This window comes from Telopea speciosissima, chromosome 5 (genome assembly GCF_018873765.1).
Source record: "Telopea speciosissima isolate NSW1024214 ecotype Mountain lineage chromosome 5, Tspe_v1, whole genome shotgun sequence".
NCBI lineage: Eukaryota > Viridiplantae > Streptophyta > Magnoliopsida > Proteales > Proteaceae > Telopea > Telopea speciosissima.
This window is the reverse complement of record NC_057920.1, coordinates 55,619,765-55,636,570: the sequence shown is the minus strand read 5'-3', so window position 1 is coordinate 55,636,570 and position 16,806 is coordinate 55,619,765. Positions and strand designations below refer to the sequence as shown.

Below are 16,806 nucleotides of genomic sequence, written 5' to 3'. Positions count from 1 at the left end.
AATATGGTCGTACTTAACATACTCACGCAGATGGGGTACTTCCCGGGCATGGAGTTAGGCAAACATCACCAAGGGAATGTTGAAGTTTTGATACTCTCCACCAACAATGAGTACTATGGCCTAGAGTATGCACCTACCACAAAAGACATCGCCAAGCAAGCAGAAAATAAAGGTAGAAGAAAAGAGATGCTTTCATGAGGAAGCTACAATTGGTCCCCACCCTAAAATCTTGAATGGATACTTCATCAAAGAGGGAGATACTATCCCTTATATATTGTGGTTTTAATGAACCTTGGTATGATGAAGTTTCCCAAAAAAATAATGTCACGTCTCATAATATTCTTTATAGATGAGTGGATTGGTTGGAACTCCTTCAAGAGGGCTACATAGATTCCAACAAAGACTGGCAAGATGAAGAAACAACCTTTGGAATGGGGAAACTTTTCAGATAAGTAGTTACAATGCTAAGAGAAGAAGGAGAACAAGCACCTAACACTCAAGCAATGATCCACCCAGCTGAGGAGCCATCCCAAATTGGGCTCAATGAACAATTAAGCACTAGGTGACCTCATAATAAACTGGTCTTGGTTATGAGTTGTCATGGATCCAAACTCAAAAATTTTGGTCCCCCCAAGTTCGAACAAAATTAGGGACCAAATGATTAATGATAAAAAGTAGCTAATAAGCAATATTATTCAATAAAGTGCAGCCCCTGCTCACAAAATCTTGAACCTTTATCACTTTACTTATTTTTCTTCTATATTATATACAAGCCATGAATGATTTATGATAAAAAGTAGCTAATAAGGCTATATATTAAATTCTTTATTCTTTAGATTTTCAAATTTCAATTGCTCAAATCAACCTTAGTTTTCCTCCCCACATATCTTTTAGCCCAAAACAAATAGTTAAAGAACCCCACAAGACCAAGAATGGCTAACAACCAATAGAAACGATCAAGATGATTGTGATTCAAATCATTTCCTCCCAACCACCCAATTTCTCCCAACCTACTTCTATTTCTGGTGTATTTGTTGACTAATTCCACAAGAGTAGAGCCTAACAAGGATGACAACCCAAGTATACACCAGAAAATGGCAGTTCCTAGTGATTTCATCCCCCTTGATGCTTCACTATTGAAGAACTCTAGCAAACCAACATATGTAAACACATCTATGATAACAATGGCAAAGAATTGAAATCCAAGCCATAAAACAGAGATGGGCACCACATGAGCTCCTGAGTTAATTACCCAATTTTGCTCCTCAACAATGCTTTTCCTTTTCCTCTCAATCAATGCAGCTATAGTACCTGCTAGTGATACTATTATGAAGCCAACGCCGATCCGTTGCAAGTGAGTGATACCAGTTCTATGTCCTGTGATCTTGCTTGCAATTGGAACAAATAGCCTATCATAGATGATTAGGAAAATTGTTTGGAAAAGTATAGGGATGGTCAAAAGAGAGACAGGAGAGACATTGATTTTTCCAGCTAGTTTGGTGTTCATAGTGCCTCCTTGTTGAATGGTAAATGTCAAAAGTTGAGGTACAGGAATGTAAGCAAGCAAAGCACTGAGGAAGATTGGTAGCATTCGAATTATGATTTTTGTTTCCTCTACTTGGGTGACAGTGCAAAGAGACCAATTCCCTCTTGACCCATTTAGAATTGCAGCTTTGTCTAGGAATCTGCAAACAAAATTAGCTAAGTAAACTTAAGAAAATCAAAATGTATACATTCAATAGGAGAGATTAGGGGGTGCAAGTTTGGCCCTATCGGCTCGAACCCGTCTTGAGCCCGAACAGGGTCTGCGCTGAGATATTTGGCCCTCAAGACGGGTTAGGGCTGGGAATTTCTTGCCCTTAGTCAGGGTCGGGTCGGGCTAGGGTTGAGGCCTCGGGCTAAGCCTGGCCCAGCCCGGTCCGACCCTATTTTAAGTTATACTATAAAAAATATATATTATAAACTTTAAACGTCACCCACATTTTGTTATATAATATATTATATATGAAGATAATAAGTGATATAATACATTTGATTATAGTGTATTTTACGTAAAATTGATAATTTTCTCCCCTGCCCATTCCTACCCATGTATTTCCTTCTCCCTCTCCATGATCAGGGCCAATCAGAGTCAACCTAGCCCGACCCTGAGGGTGGGTCAGGATTGGATTTTTAAGGCCCTGAGTTAGGGTTGGGTCGGGCCTGAGCCCAGCTAAGGGGATTCAGGGCTGGGCTAGGGTTTTATAAAGCCCAGCCAAACCCGCCCTTGTTGCAGCCCTAGGAGAAATGAATAAGTAAGCTTCTGAAGAACACAAAATACCTAGATAATCTAGGCATGCACTTACTTGAGACTCTTTGTCTGTGGTAGTATCTCTCCTATTTTCTCTTCATCGGGAGATTCTTGATATAATTCTACTTCATTTTCTGGTGAGGGAAGATTTCTTTTTCTAAATGCAGCTACCAAAACCTGAAATAGGAATTAAACAATGCAAATATGTATTAAACATACACAGATTAGCAATGGATGCATGGAGAGCTAGGGATCAAAATTTTATTATACCTGTAACACCCGAGTAAGGGGACTGCCTCTTGGGATCTGATAACGATAGGATTTAAAGCCAAATGCAAGCACTATAAGTCCAAGTAACATAACAATTGAAGTTAAAGAGAGACCTTGGGTCCATCCTTTGCTGTTCTCAGTCCACACTATTAGGGTTAGACCCATTACAGATCCTCCAGAAATGCAAACGTTTAACCAGTTGAAGTAGCTAGATTTATGACGCAACTTGGTTATATCATCTTCATCAAACTGGTCTGCACCAAATGGTGGGAGGTTGGCTCTTAAACTGCCTTCACCTATTGCTATAATGTATAAGGCTATGTACAATACAATAGCTTTGGGGCCATGGACTTGCTTGCAATCACTTTGTTGCCTAGAAGTGTCACATGTTGGTGGTCTTAGAGTTGGAAGATATGCTTGTAATGTGAGCATCACAAAACCCTACAAAAAAGAACAAAAAAAATTACTAGTGCATTTTTTGGATTTTTTTTTTGCCTTTTTTGGCCAAAAATACACAATGATGGTATTTTCATGTTTTATGATATTCTTAAATTTTCAGTCAAAAATAATGTAAAGAAAATGCAAATGGAATTTGAACTTGATCTCTTAATACATTGTAGATCATCAAGAGATTTATAACATTGACTCTTGCACCTTTGGGTTTTCGAGGGGGGTGCCACAGAATAGATTCTATCTGAAAGGCTGTGAGTTGTTCACGTACGCTCACATACGTGAACATTCCTTGCACTCTGGGTTTTTGTGGAGATACAGCCAAAAAATGCAGTATGTATGATGTGACAATTGTTTTTTCTTTAATTTTTAGATAATTAAAAATAAAAAAGTATGCAATTTATGTGGTTGATGTATGACATGTATGCATAAATAATATAAAAAAAGTTGAATTTTTTTTATGTTTATTAATATTTTTTTCTAAATAATACTTACTTTAATGAAAAATAGAAAATTTGAAATATTAAGAAAAAACAAAATTATGAAAAAATAAAAAAATTATGATGTATTAAAAAACGATGTCTAATGATTACTTACGTATGATCAACTAAAATTTAATAATTCCCATGTTTATTAATGGGTTATATTTCAAAAAAAAAAAAAAAGAAACATACTTTAATGGGAAATGGTTTTTGAAATTTATGTAAAAACAAATTAATGAAAACTCAAAAATTAGATTTATATGAAAATGATGTCTAATGACTACATATGCATGATCAAATACTTTTTTTTTTACATGTTTATCATGGTAATTTTGTCATAAATGCTCACCTAATGGAAATTAGGATTATTGAAAATTTAAGTAAAAACATTTTGAAAAATAAAAAAACTTTAGGATTTATGTCTAATTATGCTTGATTATGCATAATTTTAATTTTTCATGTTTATTAATACTTATTTTGTCAATTTACAAATGGTTGATAGAGGCCCGGTGTAACAAACCTGATCTTGATAGCAATATGGAGTTTGTTCTTTTTTTTTGGATAAGAACTATACTTGGTTCATGTACTATAATATATAAAGTATTAATATATTAATATGCTGTATATATTGTTATAAAATATATACTATATATATAGTATAATATAAAGTATTAATTTTTATATATAAGTATACTAATATATACTAATAGTATATATTAATATGCTTATATATACATATATATTAATATCTATACATATTATTAATATATTATATATATTGTTACCAAAAAGATATACTATATTCCCAATTAGAATAACTTCTTGTCACCATAGTCATGAATTAAAAAGTTATAACCTTACTTTCTTGTGTCTTGTCTTATTCCTAAAAGTTATTTAATGAAACTTTTTTAATGAGTATAAATTTGTCATTTTACATTGGAACTGCATTAAATGACTTTATTAAATAATATGTGGAAATAAAAGAAGAAACAAAAAAAATGAGATTATAAGAAGATTTTCCCATTTATCATACATGAAATACACCAAACATAATAAATAAATGGGCAAGAGATCTCTACCTGGTCGCATGATCTGTAAACAAGTGTTTGGGTAGTGGACTAGTGGGTGAGCAAGCCTCTGTAGCAAAATTATCTCCTCCAATTCCCTGCCTGACCCAGTTCCCCAATGCCTCTAATAAGAGGGGAGTGGACCCCACCCGGGCAGAGTGTTCGGGCAAGGGTAGGATGGTCATTACACCCCCCTTGTTAGAGGCATTGGAGAACTAGATAGGACAGGGAATTGGAGGGGATAAAGGTCCTATTTAGATGATTCTAGTAGATCTTCTTCTGATGAAATATAGGCGATGGGGTACTATTTTTTTTTTTTTTTGGGGAATTGGGAGCTTTATATATATATATTTTGTATAGAGGGGGAGGGGATAAGGTACCAGCCAGGAGACTCGAACTCGAGACCTGCTGGTGAGCATGGGCATGAAGCGCACCACGGCTCACCAACTGAGCTAGGCAGTTGTTGGTGCGATGGGGTACTATTTGATATGGGTAAATTCTAACTCCCAATGAGTAGCCTCCACGTGGTATGATGACAACTCTCAAATATTCTATGTAATCCACCACATTCCGGATTATATAAGGATTCTTCTTCCTAAAGGCTCGGGAAGCTCTACTAACTTCCTCTTGAGGTCTTTCGAAGATGATCTCCTTCTATGATAGTGTCTTATTTGGATTCATCTTCCGTACATGAAAAACTTACCTTTGGAAGGATCTGAGGCACTGCCTCCCAGCAAGAACACAACTACCCTACTATAAATACGACCTGGATCATCTGCACGTACTAACAGGTGAACGTGCATGTGAGAGCCAATCACATTTCAATTTTGTTTCCATAAAAGCCCCTGTGTCCCTTGCAAATGGCAAAAATAGGACAGGTGGTTGGCTCTCACATGTACGTTCACCTGTTGGTACATGCAGAGGAACCAAACTCCAATAAATATATGGGCGAAGTTAAAGTGCAGAATACTTTTCACCCTTACTCTGCTATTACTCTGCAAATTCTTATTGTTATCTTGAAAACTAACTTAGACATCGGAGAGTCCTCCCAAAATCTCTTCCAGTTCTCTCTTATGCTCTTTTGTCTCTTGATTTCACAGGAAATCAGATCCACGTCATCTTAGTCAGGGTTTTTTGGCAGTAACACTATTTATTGGGAAAGATTCAAAATGATCTTCAAGAGTTTTCAAATAAGAAGTTGAGATTAATTAATATGTGATTGTATTGGATTTACATATATGAGCTGTAAATGTATTTGGTTTTGATTTATTGTTTATCTATTTATTTATTGGGGCGTTGTTCTCTGTTCCGTAGCATAGGCTGTGCCTAGGCACATGGGAGTGGGCGCAATGACCACCCTACGCCCCTGAGTAGCAGGCCCATGTGCCTGGGCGCAGCCTGCGGCACAGAGAACATTCTCCCTTATTTATTTTGTCGAATACACAGTTTTATTCCTGTTTTAGCTCTTACCATTATTTCATATTTGTTTGTTTGAGAGAGAGAGAGAGAGAGAGAGAGAGAGACTTACAAGGATAACTAGGGGAGCAAAAATAAGCAAGGTTTTGAATCTAGTGATATAAGAGTCGGAGATGAAGCCGCCAAGCAAAGCGAAAGCGCAGGTAGTACCGAAGAAGTTAGTCACAGTGGTCGACGCAGTCGCAACATCCATATGCATTGTACCACGAAGATATGTCACCAAGTTTAGAAAGGTTGGTGCATATGACATGTTTGTCATCAGCACCATAACTGCAACAACAAGAGAATTAAACCCATTTCACATCTCAAATTCTCTTTTCTTTCTTAAATCTATGAATTTAATGACTTCAAAAACCAAAATATAACAAAAAAATATCTGATTTGGGTTTAGAAGAGGGTTTTGCTAGCTTACAGCAGATGAACAATGCAGCTTTGGCTCCACCATGCTTGTCTTTGTTGATGGGGTTGCCTTTCCAATCCATGAAAACCTGGACAGCCATGTTTGTGTTGGAGAGATGCTTTCAGGAAGGGGAATTTCCTCAAACTCTCAATCTCTTCTCTTTATATAACGATGAGACACTTACTGAATTAGTCAAAGAGGGTAATAATATGAAATAATTGGGAGTCATAAATATGGTATGAGCAACTTACTCAATTTAGTAAGAAAGAAAAAATAGGAAAAAAAAAAGATTTTGGGGTTGATAAATACCCTCCTAGGTTTTAGTATTTTCTAAAATACCCATTGAGATCCCATTTCTTTAGCTACAAGACGAATCGTTATCACCTCCAATTCTTGCCCGCTCCAATTCCCTCCAATTCCTCACATAGGAGGGAAATGACCACCTTATCCCCTGCCCGAACACATTGCCCAAGGTGGGGTAGGGTGGTCATTTCTACTCCTATGTGAGGGATTGGAGGGAATTGGAGCGGGCAGTGAATTGGAGGTGATAAAAATTCGCTACAAAACTTGTAGCAGCAAAATTTTGTCTGATTGGTTTTGCACAGATGGAAACCAAGAGAGGTGGGTCCTACTCTTCAATACCATCCATGCGGCTCAGGCTTGTACGAGAATGGTTCACATATGAGAACCTGAGCTGCACTCCCAACTACATGCGGAAGCAGCTGAGTAGATCATGATAGACCAACCAATGAAGGGAGCCTGGTTTAGAAGCCTGCTTGGACCATTGGTCAAACCAGGTTCACCCATTCATAAGACTAGGGATAAAATGACTCGGCTTTTGACTGTATCCTACAAACCCAAACGGGTTGAGTTGAATTGATTTCTTGGTGACTCAATTGCGAAAACTTATGAGTCATGAAATATGGACGAGTTGGATGTATCGACTCGTTGATTTGGTTGGGCCAAGTTGATTAGTGGGTCAAGAAAACAGAAAAGAAGTATCTCAAAAACTCTACAATAAGAGAATTTTCACCAAAAAAAACCCATTTGTTTAAGTTTCACACCAATCAAACTTGTTAGAAAAGGAAAAATATTGAGTCAATATTGGAAATTAGACTCATTAATATTTGATTCTTCTAGCATTGAGGATCTTTCCTTGCTTGGAAAGATTTGGGAGCTTGGAGATTGAGTCTTAATTGGAAACTCAATATTCGTAATCCATGTGTCTCATTAATTTGGGAGTGTGGGTCAGGGTTGCATAATATATTCAATATATTGCACAACCAAAACAAGAAGAGAACTTGACTCAAATACACATACTCTTGAAATCGTGGAGCATATTCCCTCCCTTTGAATGCGTCCTCCCTCTCTCTTGGTGTTTGCTCTTGGAGATTGTCTAGAGCTTTAGGACACTAGTGCATGGAGGATCTTGCTTGATCGAGTGGGAACGTAAAATTGTGCGCAGTGCGTGGAACCATTGTGAAAGGGTTATATTCGATTGAAAGTTTTGCACTTGCGAAACTCAAGGTAGCAAATGATTTTTCTTGCAATTCTTTCATATGAATGACTTCTCCCATCGTTAGAATAGATCTTTTTCATTTCCCTAGATCTTTAGAGATCCTTACAGTGGAATCAAAGCCTCACTACTGTATGGGAAAGTCTTCAATCCCAGTAGATTTGACCCTACCTACACCGGCAGCCAATCCCCAAGCGGTCCTGCCACCACGCCGATTTTTTCTTTTTCTCCACTATTTTATGTAATGCTCTATAATTTTGACTAAAAAAATAAACACTTTTGGCTTGAGGGGATCAATCATGGACGATGGTTTTGGGATGTAAGGGCAAGGAGGCTGCTGGTTTTGGCCGCGGGCATACACACCGGACAGCTGCATGCGCCACGCACCTGCTGCTGCCTTCATGCCACACCCCGCCTGCGCCTACTGCTACGAAGGCAGCCTGATGGTCTTTTTGTTTTTTTTCCTATGGGCTGCCCTTGTTAGGGCAGCATGTATAAAAAAATAAAATATTATTATTATTTTATTTACGTTTTTTGGAAAGAGATCACTTGGCGAAGATGGGTGAAGGGATTCTTTCTTTCACTCACTTTCACTGCTTTGCATACTGGTTTATTTTTTAAATCTTCTTTTTGTTCAAATAAGCATGTATGTGTTTTGATTTGAATTTCCTTCTAAATTATGGCGTGTATTGGATGCACATGGCCAATACATGCCTTATAGATAAGAGGGAAGCCTAATGTCGTGTTTGGTTCGCTTTCTACGGAGATAGTTTCCATAGAATCACAATTCAAATTTGGAAAAAGTTTTCATACACGGCTGTGTAAACCGTGTATGTGAGAGGGTCTCTCACAAAGAATTGGAAAAGTCATAAATCTCCACCCATTAATTAATGCATTGAAACTCCCACCCTCTCACATACACGGTTTACACGACCATGTATGAAAACTTTCCCCTTCTAATTTATTAAATATGTGTAGTTTGACATTGAGGTGAGCCATTATAGACACACTTGATTCCAACGAATCGATGGTTTTTAACCAAAATGAATCTAATCAGAATTAACCTATTTACATGTTTTCTAAATACAACCACCTTTTTTTTAACCCTAATTTAAATAGGTTGAAACAAAATAGAATCAAAATCATCGGGGTCAAGTTGGAGGTCGAGGTTGTCCGCCTTGTTGTTCCTTCAATTCAGTTGAGGTATAGAAACCTCTCTCTCTCTCTCTCTCTCTCTCTCTCCCTCGCTCTCGCTACATCTCTTGCATATATCTCTCCCTTGCTCTCGCCCTTTGTTTAGGTTTAATTTTATCCAGATTTCTATGTTTTAATTCTTAGGGTTTCATGAATTTTTTTTAAACTATTTTTTGTGATCTGATGTAGGCATTTAGTGATCTTCGAACATTTACAATGCAGTTGAAATCTAATGCAAACATTCAATGATCTTTGAGCATAACAATCAAATCAAACTTGAAAATATAGATTGGCCAACTGACAAATACATGACAACCAAACAATTATATAGAGTGATTCAAGATGAATCCAACTGACAGACTTAGGGTAACCAAACAATTTTTCAGGAAGATTTAGTTCACAGAATCAGGGTAACCAAACAGTTAATCTATTAGAAATACGATTTCACAGAAAGTCACTCTATGGAATTATGTCCATAATCGATACATGCACCAATAGAATTACTGAACCAAACACACCCTAGAAAAGCAATCAAAATCGACACTGAAGATATAATTTCCCCACTTTGAAGAGAATGGGCATTAGAGATGTACCCCAAAGCGATGCGGATGAGGATGATCCTATGAGGGATGCTCCACACAAATCTCCTCCTAGGAAGCAAGCTTCTGAGCAAGGTCACTCCAACAATCTTCTCACTAGAGAAGAATTCCAAGCTTATGTGCGTGAATCTTCAGAAAGGTTTAACACAATTGAAGCTCAAATCTGTTCCAGCCATGATGACTTAACAACCCCAAAGCCAGTTGATTGTGGAGCAATTTCGCATCATGTCTATGAATTCGCCTTAAGTATATGTATGTGTGTGTGTGTGTGTGTGTAATGTTCTGGTTTCCCCATAGTAGGTTTCAATATGTATTCTTTAATTTTATTTGGATGTAAGCTCTGTAAGAGCAATTTTGCTTTATGTTCCTCGTAGGTACAATGGATCCAAAGAGGAGGATCTGGACTGCAGCCGAGGGGATGTGCGAGACCGCTACGGTATCCTCTGGTAGTACCCTCTCACGTCACAAGAGGTTGGACCAGGAAAAAAGGGAGTTACAACCTAGATTAGGGTCTAGGACCTTCATTTGTGGGAGGAACACTAAATTAACTTCAAACTCAACGGTAGGTATGCCTCAGATTACTATGTAAATGTCAAGTTACATTTGGGGAAGGTGTTCAGCACCTCTAGAAGGCCTGATTGAAGCTGATCTTCCTAGACCATACACTTGTTATACTTGTTGTTAATATGTATTATGCACCTAATTACTTTAATTTGAAAGGTTTAGCTTATATTAGTTAAGGTTTAAGAACCTAATTGAACTAATTGGAAGTAATGTCTTACGTAATTACTAATCCTAGGTTAGGTGATTACGTATTATGAATCCTAATTAATCTAGTTAATGCCTTTTACCCTAAGTTAGAAACCTTAACTCTATGTTCAATCCTAAGGTCAACCTTGTGAAATATATAAAAAGCTAAACTAGGTTTAACATAGAGGAAAAAAAACACCCAATACCTAATTTATAGCGAAATTAAATGTCAAGCTGGTTAAAATGATGGACTTGCCCCTAAAAAGCCAAAATTTAAGACAAGTACACGAAACTATATATGACCAGTTATTTATATAACGTACAATACAATGACCACTAATTTATACGTGTTAATGACATCATCGTTTCGAAAAGTGATTACACCAAGTGAAACCCAAAATACTGAGTCTAGATCCTCTCCAGTGTGCTAGTGAGTGCAGTGTGCATTGGATGGCTGGAGATGTTTGCCATGTGCCCCCAAAGACAGCACCAGCTGTTTGATGCGCGCTGCACTCACACACGGGCGGGAGAGAATTTCTTTGCCAAAATACTTCTTATTTTCTTATATTTCCTTTCTTGTACGGATGAAAAAAATTGAGTATACAGTAAGGGTGTTAAACGGTGTGATTCGGTTTAAACTGTTTAATTAAACGGTCTCAATTTTAAAACTATAACTGAATCATTTATTAAACGGTTTCACGGTTTCGATTTTAAATGATTTGGTTCGATTTTAACTAACGATTTTTATTTGATTTTGGCACATTTATGTACAATTTAAAGTATTAAACGGTTTATTTAGTTAAACAGTCTGGTTCAATTTAAACCATTTAATTAAATGATCTTAATTTAAAATTATAACCGAACTATTTATTAAACGGTTTCACGATTTCAGTTTAAACGGTTCAATTCTATTTTGTCTTGATTTTGACATTGGGCATGGTCGGCGTTCGAGAGAAGGAACGGTGTTTCTGTTTTTTTTTTAATCATAATTACAAGTCTGGTAAGCCATCTTGATTTAATGATCAAACTTATACGCAATTTTGACATTGATTTGATAGATTTGATGGTTATATTCAATTTTTATAATATATATTAGGCCAAATGTTCTCTGTGCCGGGGACGTAGCCTATGGCCAGGCACATGGGGGTGGACAAAATGACCACCCTGCCCCCTGAATGGCAGACCCATGTGTCTGGACGCAGGCAAATGTGCAGCATAGAGAACTTCAGACCTACATATTATTAGTGTTGCATTTCTGAATACGCAAGCACATGGTTCTAGTGCATGGTATCAGAACGGGTATCGGCAACTCACAAAACTGATATGATATTGATACGGTATTGTCCTAGAATGGCTGTATCGGACAAAATTACCCCTAAATTTCCTTTTTAAAAAATGAGTTTTTTGATCATTTTACCCCTTATTCGTACCGTGCTACCGATACAGTATCGGTGAGCATGGTTTTAGTGCATTAAAGTGGAAAAAAAACAAAATAGTCTTAGTACACGGTATCAGAACGGATATTGGTCAATTGGAAACCGATACAATATAGAATCAGTATTGGTACGAATCGGCTGGACAAATTGGCCCATGAGTCTCCTTTAAAATGAGTTTTAACCATTTTACCCCTATACAGTGCCACCGATATAGTATCAATACTGATACAGTATCGGTATAGTATCGAAATTGATAACTTGTAAAATTGTTACATATCGTCCGATACGGGGGTTACAATACCGATACCTCAAACCATGTCTGCGAGGACGGTGTGCGGTCTTCTTGATCTATTTTTATTAACACATGAAATCCAACCGAATTGGATTGAATATTATACTGCTACCAAGCAACACCTCTCCATCTAGTGTTTCGGACGTTGTTTTCTCTTTTAGTCCAAAAGTTCTAGGGCTTGGTTGTGTTCCACTAGATGAGAAGAATTACTAGGGTTGCAACAAGGTCGGGTTGGGTCGGGCTCTTTAAAACCCCAGTCCAACCCTGAGTCCCCTTAGCTGGGCGCAAGCCTGACCTCGACCCTGACTCGAGGCTTGGAAAATCTGACCCTGACCCACCCTTAGGGTTGGGCCGGGCTGACCCTGATTGGCCTTGATCATGGAGTGGGGAAGGGAGATATGCATGGACTAGATTGAGATGGGCTGGATCGGGAAGAACATTATCAATTTTGCATAAAATATAGTATCACTTATTATCTTCATATATAACATATTATATAACAAAATATGAGTGACATTTAAAGTATATAACATATATAGTATATCAATATGTATTTTATAGTATAACTTAAAACAGGGTTGGGTTGGGCTCAGCCCGAGGCCTCAACCCTGCCCTAACCCGACCTTAACTAAGGGCTAGAAATCTCCAACCCTGACCCGCCCTCTAGGCCAGGTATCTCAGCCTAGGCCCTATTCGGGCTCAAGGCGGGCCAGGGCGAGTTCGGTCCAACAGGGCCAAACTTGCACCCCTAAGAGGAACTATTTTGTCGCAGTTCCTTAAATATCATTTTGAGAAGGAACAATATCGTTCAATCATGTGGCCCCTGCATCAGCACAGTGGCCAATGAGGAGCCAATAAGGGCATTGACTAGGAGAATTTTTCATTTTATAAGGGACAAGATGATCATTTTAAGGGGTTGTATCTAGACGCAAGTTGCACGTACACGACCATGCATATTCTTTTTCCCTGTCATTTTTACCCAACATTGATTCATTGTTTGGTTTTACCAAAAGAAAAAGTAAATTCATTGTTTGGTGGATGACACCCTACCCTCATAGGAAATTCTTAACATTATCATGAACATATAAATAACTGTAGGGAAATGAGTCCAGCTCACGTTCATGTACGTGAGCGTACGAGAACGGCTTCCAATTGTTCAGATGGAATCGACTTTATGGGACCCACATGGATGGATTTCATCTGAACAACTGGGAGCCATTCTCGTACGCTCACGTATGTGAACGTGAGCCCAACTCCAGGGTAGTTTTGCATCTTGTTTCTTTTCATGTTTATAGAGCACAAAACATTGATGACAATAATATTGCTAAATGAGCCTTGATTTATCATCACTAGGTTTTGTAGGAGTCCTCTTCTATAGAGGATCTATTATGCAGTGTACCGTGATGGTTTTGAAAGAAAAAAAAATCCCATTCAATTTCAAGGCAAAATCTTGTCCCATGGGAATTGTTTTTTGGTTGCAATGTCCAATGGGATTTCATATGTTAGAAAAACTATAATTAAAATATGGAAAATAATTATAAAATTCGAACATAATAAAAATACAGTACCATAAAATATTAAAAAGGTTTTTTTTTTTTTTTTGTTTCCACATTGAAGAGAAAAACTCGTCACTCATGGATTCTAAAGCTTTGATAAGATTTTTGGAATAGTAAAAGGAATATGGAAAAATGATAGGTATGCTAGCGATATACCGTAAGCTAGCACCATGTGTCCATCTCTCTCTTCCTCCCTTTGAGGGATAAAGAAGTCATTTCAAAGGGGAGAAGAGGGAGATAGACACATAGGGTGCTAGCTTACGGTATACCGTTAGTATACCCATCCCTCTCCCAAAGAATATTTTGAACTTCCGTAATGAAATCATAGTGGTGGATGGAGATAAAATGTAGGAGAATGAAAAATTTCTCCATAAATGTTTGGGTATATGCAAACCTGAATAAAAACATGTCCATAAATGTAATTTTGAAGATTTAGCTAATCTATTTGGTTTTTTATTATCAAAAAACAAAAAAAAAACGTCCGAGTTTCCCTCCAACTATAATGGGTGAAGAGATAAATGACTTTGTGCTATTTGATGTGAACGTAGAAACGGAGGACTTCGTCCAATAGAGTGGAGAGAAGGAAGTCCAATGAAAAGTGTACATAAAATTAGGGAAAAAGTTCTCTACTTGGAGGTGTTTTCTAAGTCCTCTCACAGTGCACCGTGAGATGAAGCCTTTGCCCCTTGGATAGATATCAAAACGTGCTCACCCATTGGCCCGGGGATCTTTATCACCTCCAGTTTGCTGACCGGCCCAGTTCCCCAGTTCCTCTAACAAAGGGGGGCTGAAATGACCTCTCTACCCATGCCCAAACACCCTGCCCGGATGGGATCCACCATCCCCCTATTAGAGGAACTGAGGAACTGGGCCGGTCAGCAAACTAGAGGTGATAATTTTCCTTGGCCCGGACACTTGTGTAGAGACCATGCAACCAAATAGAGATCTCTTGCCTATAAAATTAAAATGGATAAATCTCCGTGTAACAAAGGTTGGTGACAATAATTCATCACCATCCTATGTGGCTCACAAGAGACAAAACCCATTGATAAGGATAATATTTTTGTTACCCAAATATCTCTTACAGCTTTCGAAGAGAGATTTTCTCAAGGACAAAGTTTTCTTGATGCAAAGATCGATGTAAATATGGTTACACCAAGCAAGACCTAATTAAAATTATCTATATTTTGATATGGCAATAGTTTTCATGCACGGACTATATTGAGTACAATTGAATGTACATACATGCCCATCCAAAATGACCAAAGACCCTAGGTCCCCTATAAGATAGGCTCGATGAGGGAATCTCCCATGCACAAGTCCTATCCCCTTTCGATAATATTTTGATATGAAAATAAAATTAGAAAAATTAGAAAAACAATTGTGTTAACCAACCTATGAAAGATACCATGCATTACCTAATTTTTTTCCTCTCCTGTCCGCTGCCTAGACAGGACCGTGCCGTCCCCTCACATGAGGGCATAAAATGACGACTTAACTTCGCCCAAACAGTGTGTTCTGGTAGGGGGTTAAGTCATCATTTCGCACCCCCATGTGAGAGAACAACACTGTCTTGTCCGGGCAGCAGACAAGAGAGGATAACAATTCATGCATTACCACCATATGTGCCACACACGATGATGTGGTAAATCCAACAATTGAATTAGTGCATGCCCTAGGTTGATCACAACTTGATTTAAAACAGAAAACATAGAATTGACATCTTTCTCTTGTACTTTTAGTCATTTTTTCAAAATATAATGAACCTTCAAATTGTGAATATATCAATAAAATGAGATGCATTATACAGATTATACATGAGGGTTCCCCCACACTTTAAATGATCACCTAGGCATCAGATTGAGTTCAAATTTAACAAGTCATTAGGAGTATCATGAGACCTACTCATTTATAAGATTGAGCCCTAACTACTCACCCATGTGGCAGATATCCGGTCCGACCATCTAACATTAATTCTATGGTAGAACAGACCACTGGGCCAGCTCCTTCAAAACAATACAGCATAAAATTGTGAATAAATCAATTACAGGGAAGTGCCTCTTGGCATGGGCACTGCATCTGCATGGCCTACGCCCGGCCCAAGGGTGATCTCTAGTTCGACTCTCCAACTCCCCCTCCCCCTAAAATTGTGAATAAATCAATTAGAGGGAAGTGCCTCTTGGCATGGTGGTGGCTACCAAAGCAGTAGGATGTTGCATGGCCTAAGCCCAAAGGAGAGAGGAGAGATCACTGGTTCGATTCCCCCCATCAGATGTTAAGGAAGTCAACTCCATAGTTGATAGATCGCATTAATTCAAACCCTTTAACCTATCCCATACTAGATTGATCCAATCTAACATCCATATCCTAGAATGGGTCCTATTAAAAACATAACCAACCACCACGTTTCAACAACCATCGTTCTCGACGACTCACACTCAAACAGTCGATAGTCATTTCCAAGTGGCTCCACTCTACTCCAAGATTTTCACATAAAAACAAAAAACCTTTTTTTGACGGCTTTCATTCTACTCTAGGTAACCCTTTCTGTGACTCGAACCCATGATGTGCCTAATTCTAATATCAAATGTTAAATACTTGATTGATACACCAAAAACTCTAAAACTGATAAAACACGCTAAATCAAACCCTTTAATATATCCCATACTAATCTAACTCAAATTAGCATCCATATACTAGAGTGGACCCCATTAGGCACATAACATACTTGTTGTACGAGGATCTATATACCACACCAGCAACCGGGCATAGATCAATATCATTCACATGAATCCCACATACTCGAACAGAAGAGAAAACTAAGAACCGAGTTTGTGAACTCAGATATTCTTGGCCTCCTCAATACAAAACCCTACGAGGCACATAACCATCCACCTCCACCATGGACCTATTTGTGTCACTGGTGGATCACTTGATGCATGTCCAAGTCGGCTTCTGGAAGGTAAATCCAACAAAAAACTTAGTTTGAAATCTTTGCCACCTCCTTGCCAACTCAAGGACGAGGTCC

At 38.0% G+C, this 16,806-nt stretch overlaps 1 protein-coding gene across 1 annotated transcript; it reads right to left on the bottom strand.

Moving 5' to 3' along the window:
- Positions 1-847: 847 nt before the first annotated feature.
- Positions 848-6,542, bottom strand: LOC122663099 (protein NRT1/ PTR FAMILY 4.4-like). Its single transcript, XM_043858804.1, has 5 exons — positions 6,448-6,542; positions 6,088-6,305; positions 2,561-3,001; positions 2,346-2,467; positions 848-1,685 (listed from the first exon to the last, which is right to left on the bottom strand). The coding sequence occupies exons 1-5, from the start codon at positions 6,533-6,535 to the stop codon at positions 848-850; spliced, it is 1,707 nt and encodes a 568-aa protein (XP_043714739.1). The 5' UTR covers positions 6,536-6,542.
- Positions 6,543-16,806: the final 10,264 nt, after the last annotated feature.

Excerpts from the sequence above, each read along its gene's own strand:
- LOC122663099 (XM_043858804.1), bottom strand. The coding sequence starts at position 6,535 with ATGGCTGTCCAGGTTTTCATGGATTGGAAAGGCAACCCCATCAACAAA. Across the intron at positions 6,306-6,447 it reads AGCTGCATTGTTCATCTGCT|TTATGGTGCTGATGACAAAC; the intron begins GTAAGCTAGCAA and ends TTGTTGTTGCAG. Across the intron at positions 3,002-6,087 it reads TTGCTCCCCTAGTTATCCTT|GGTTTTGTGATGCTCACATT; the intron begins GTAAGTCTCTCT and ends TCTTTTTTGTAG.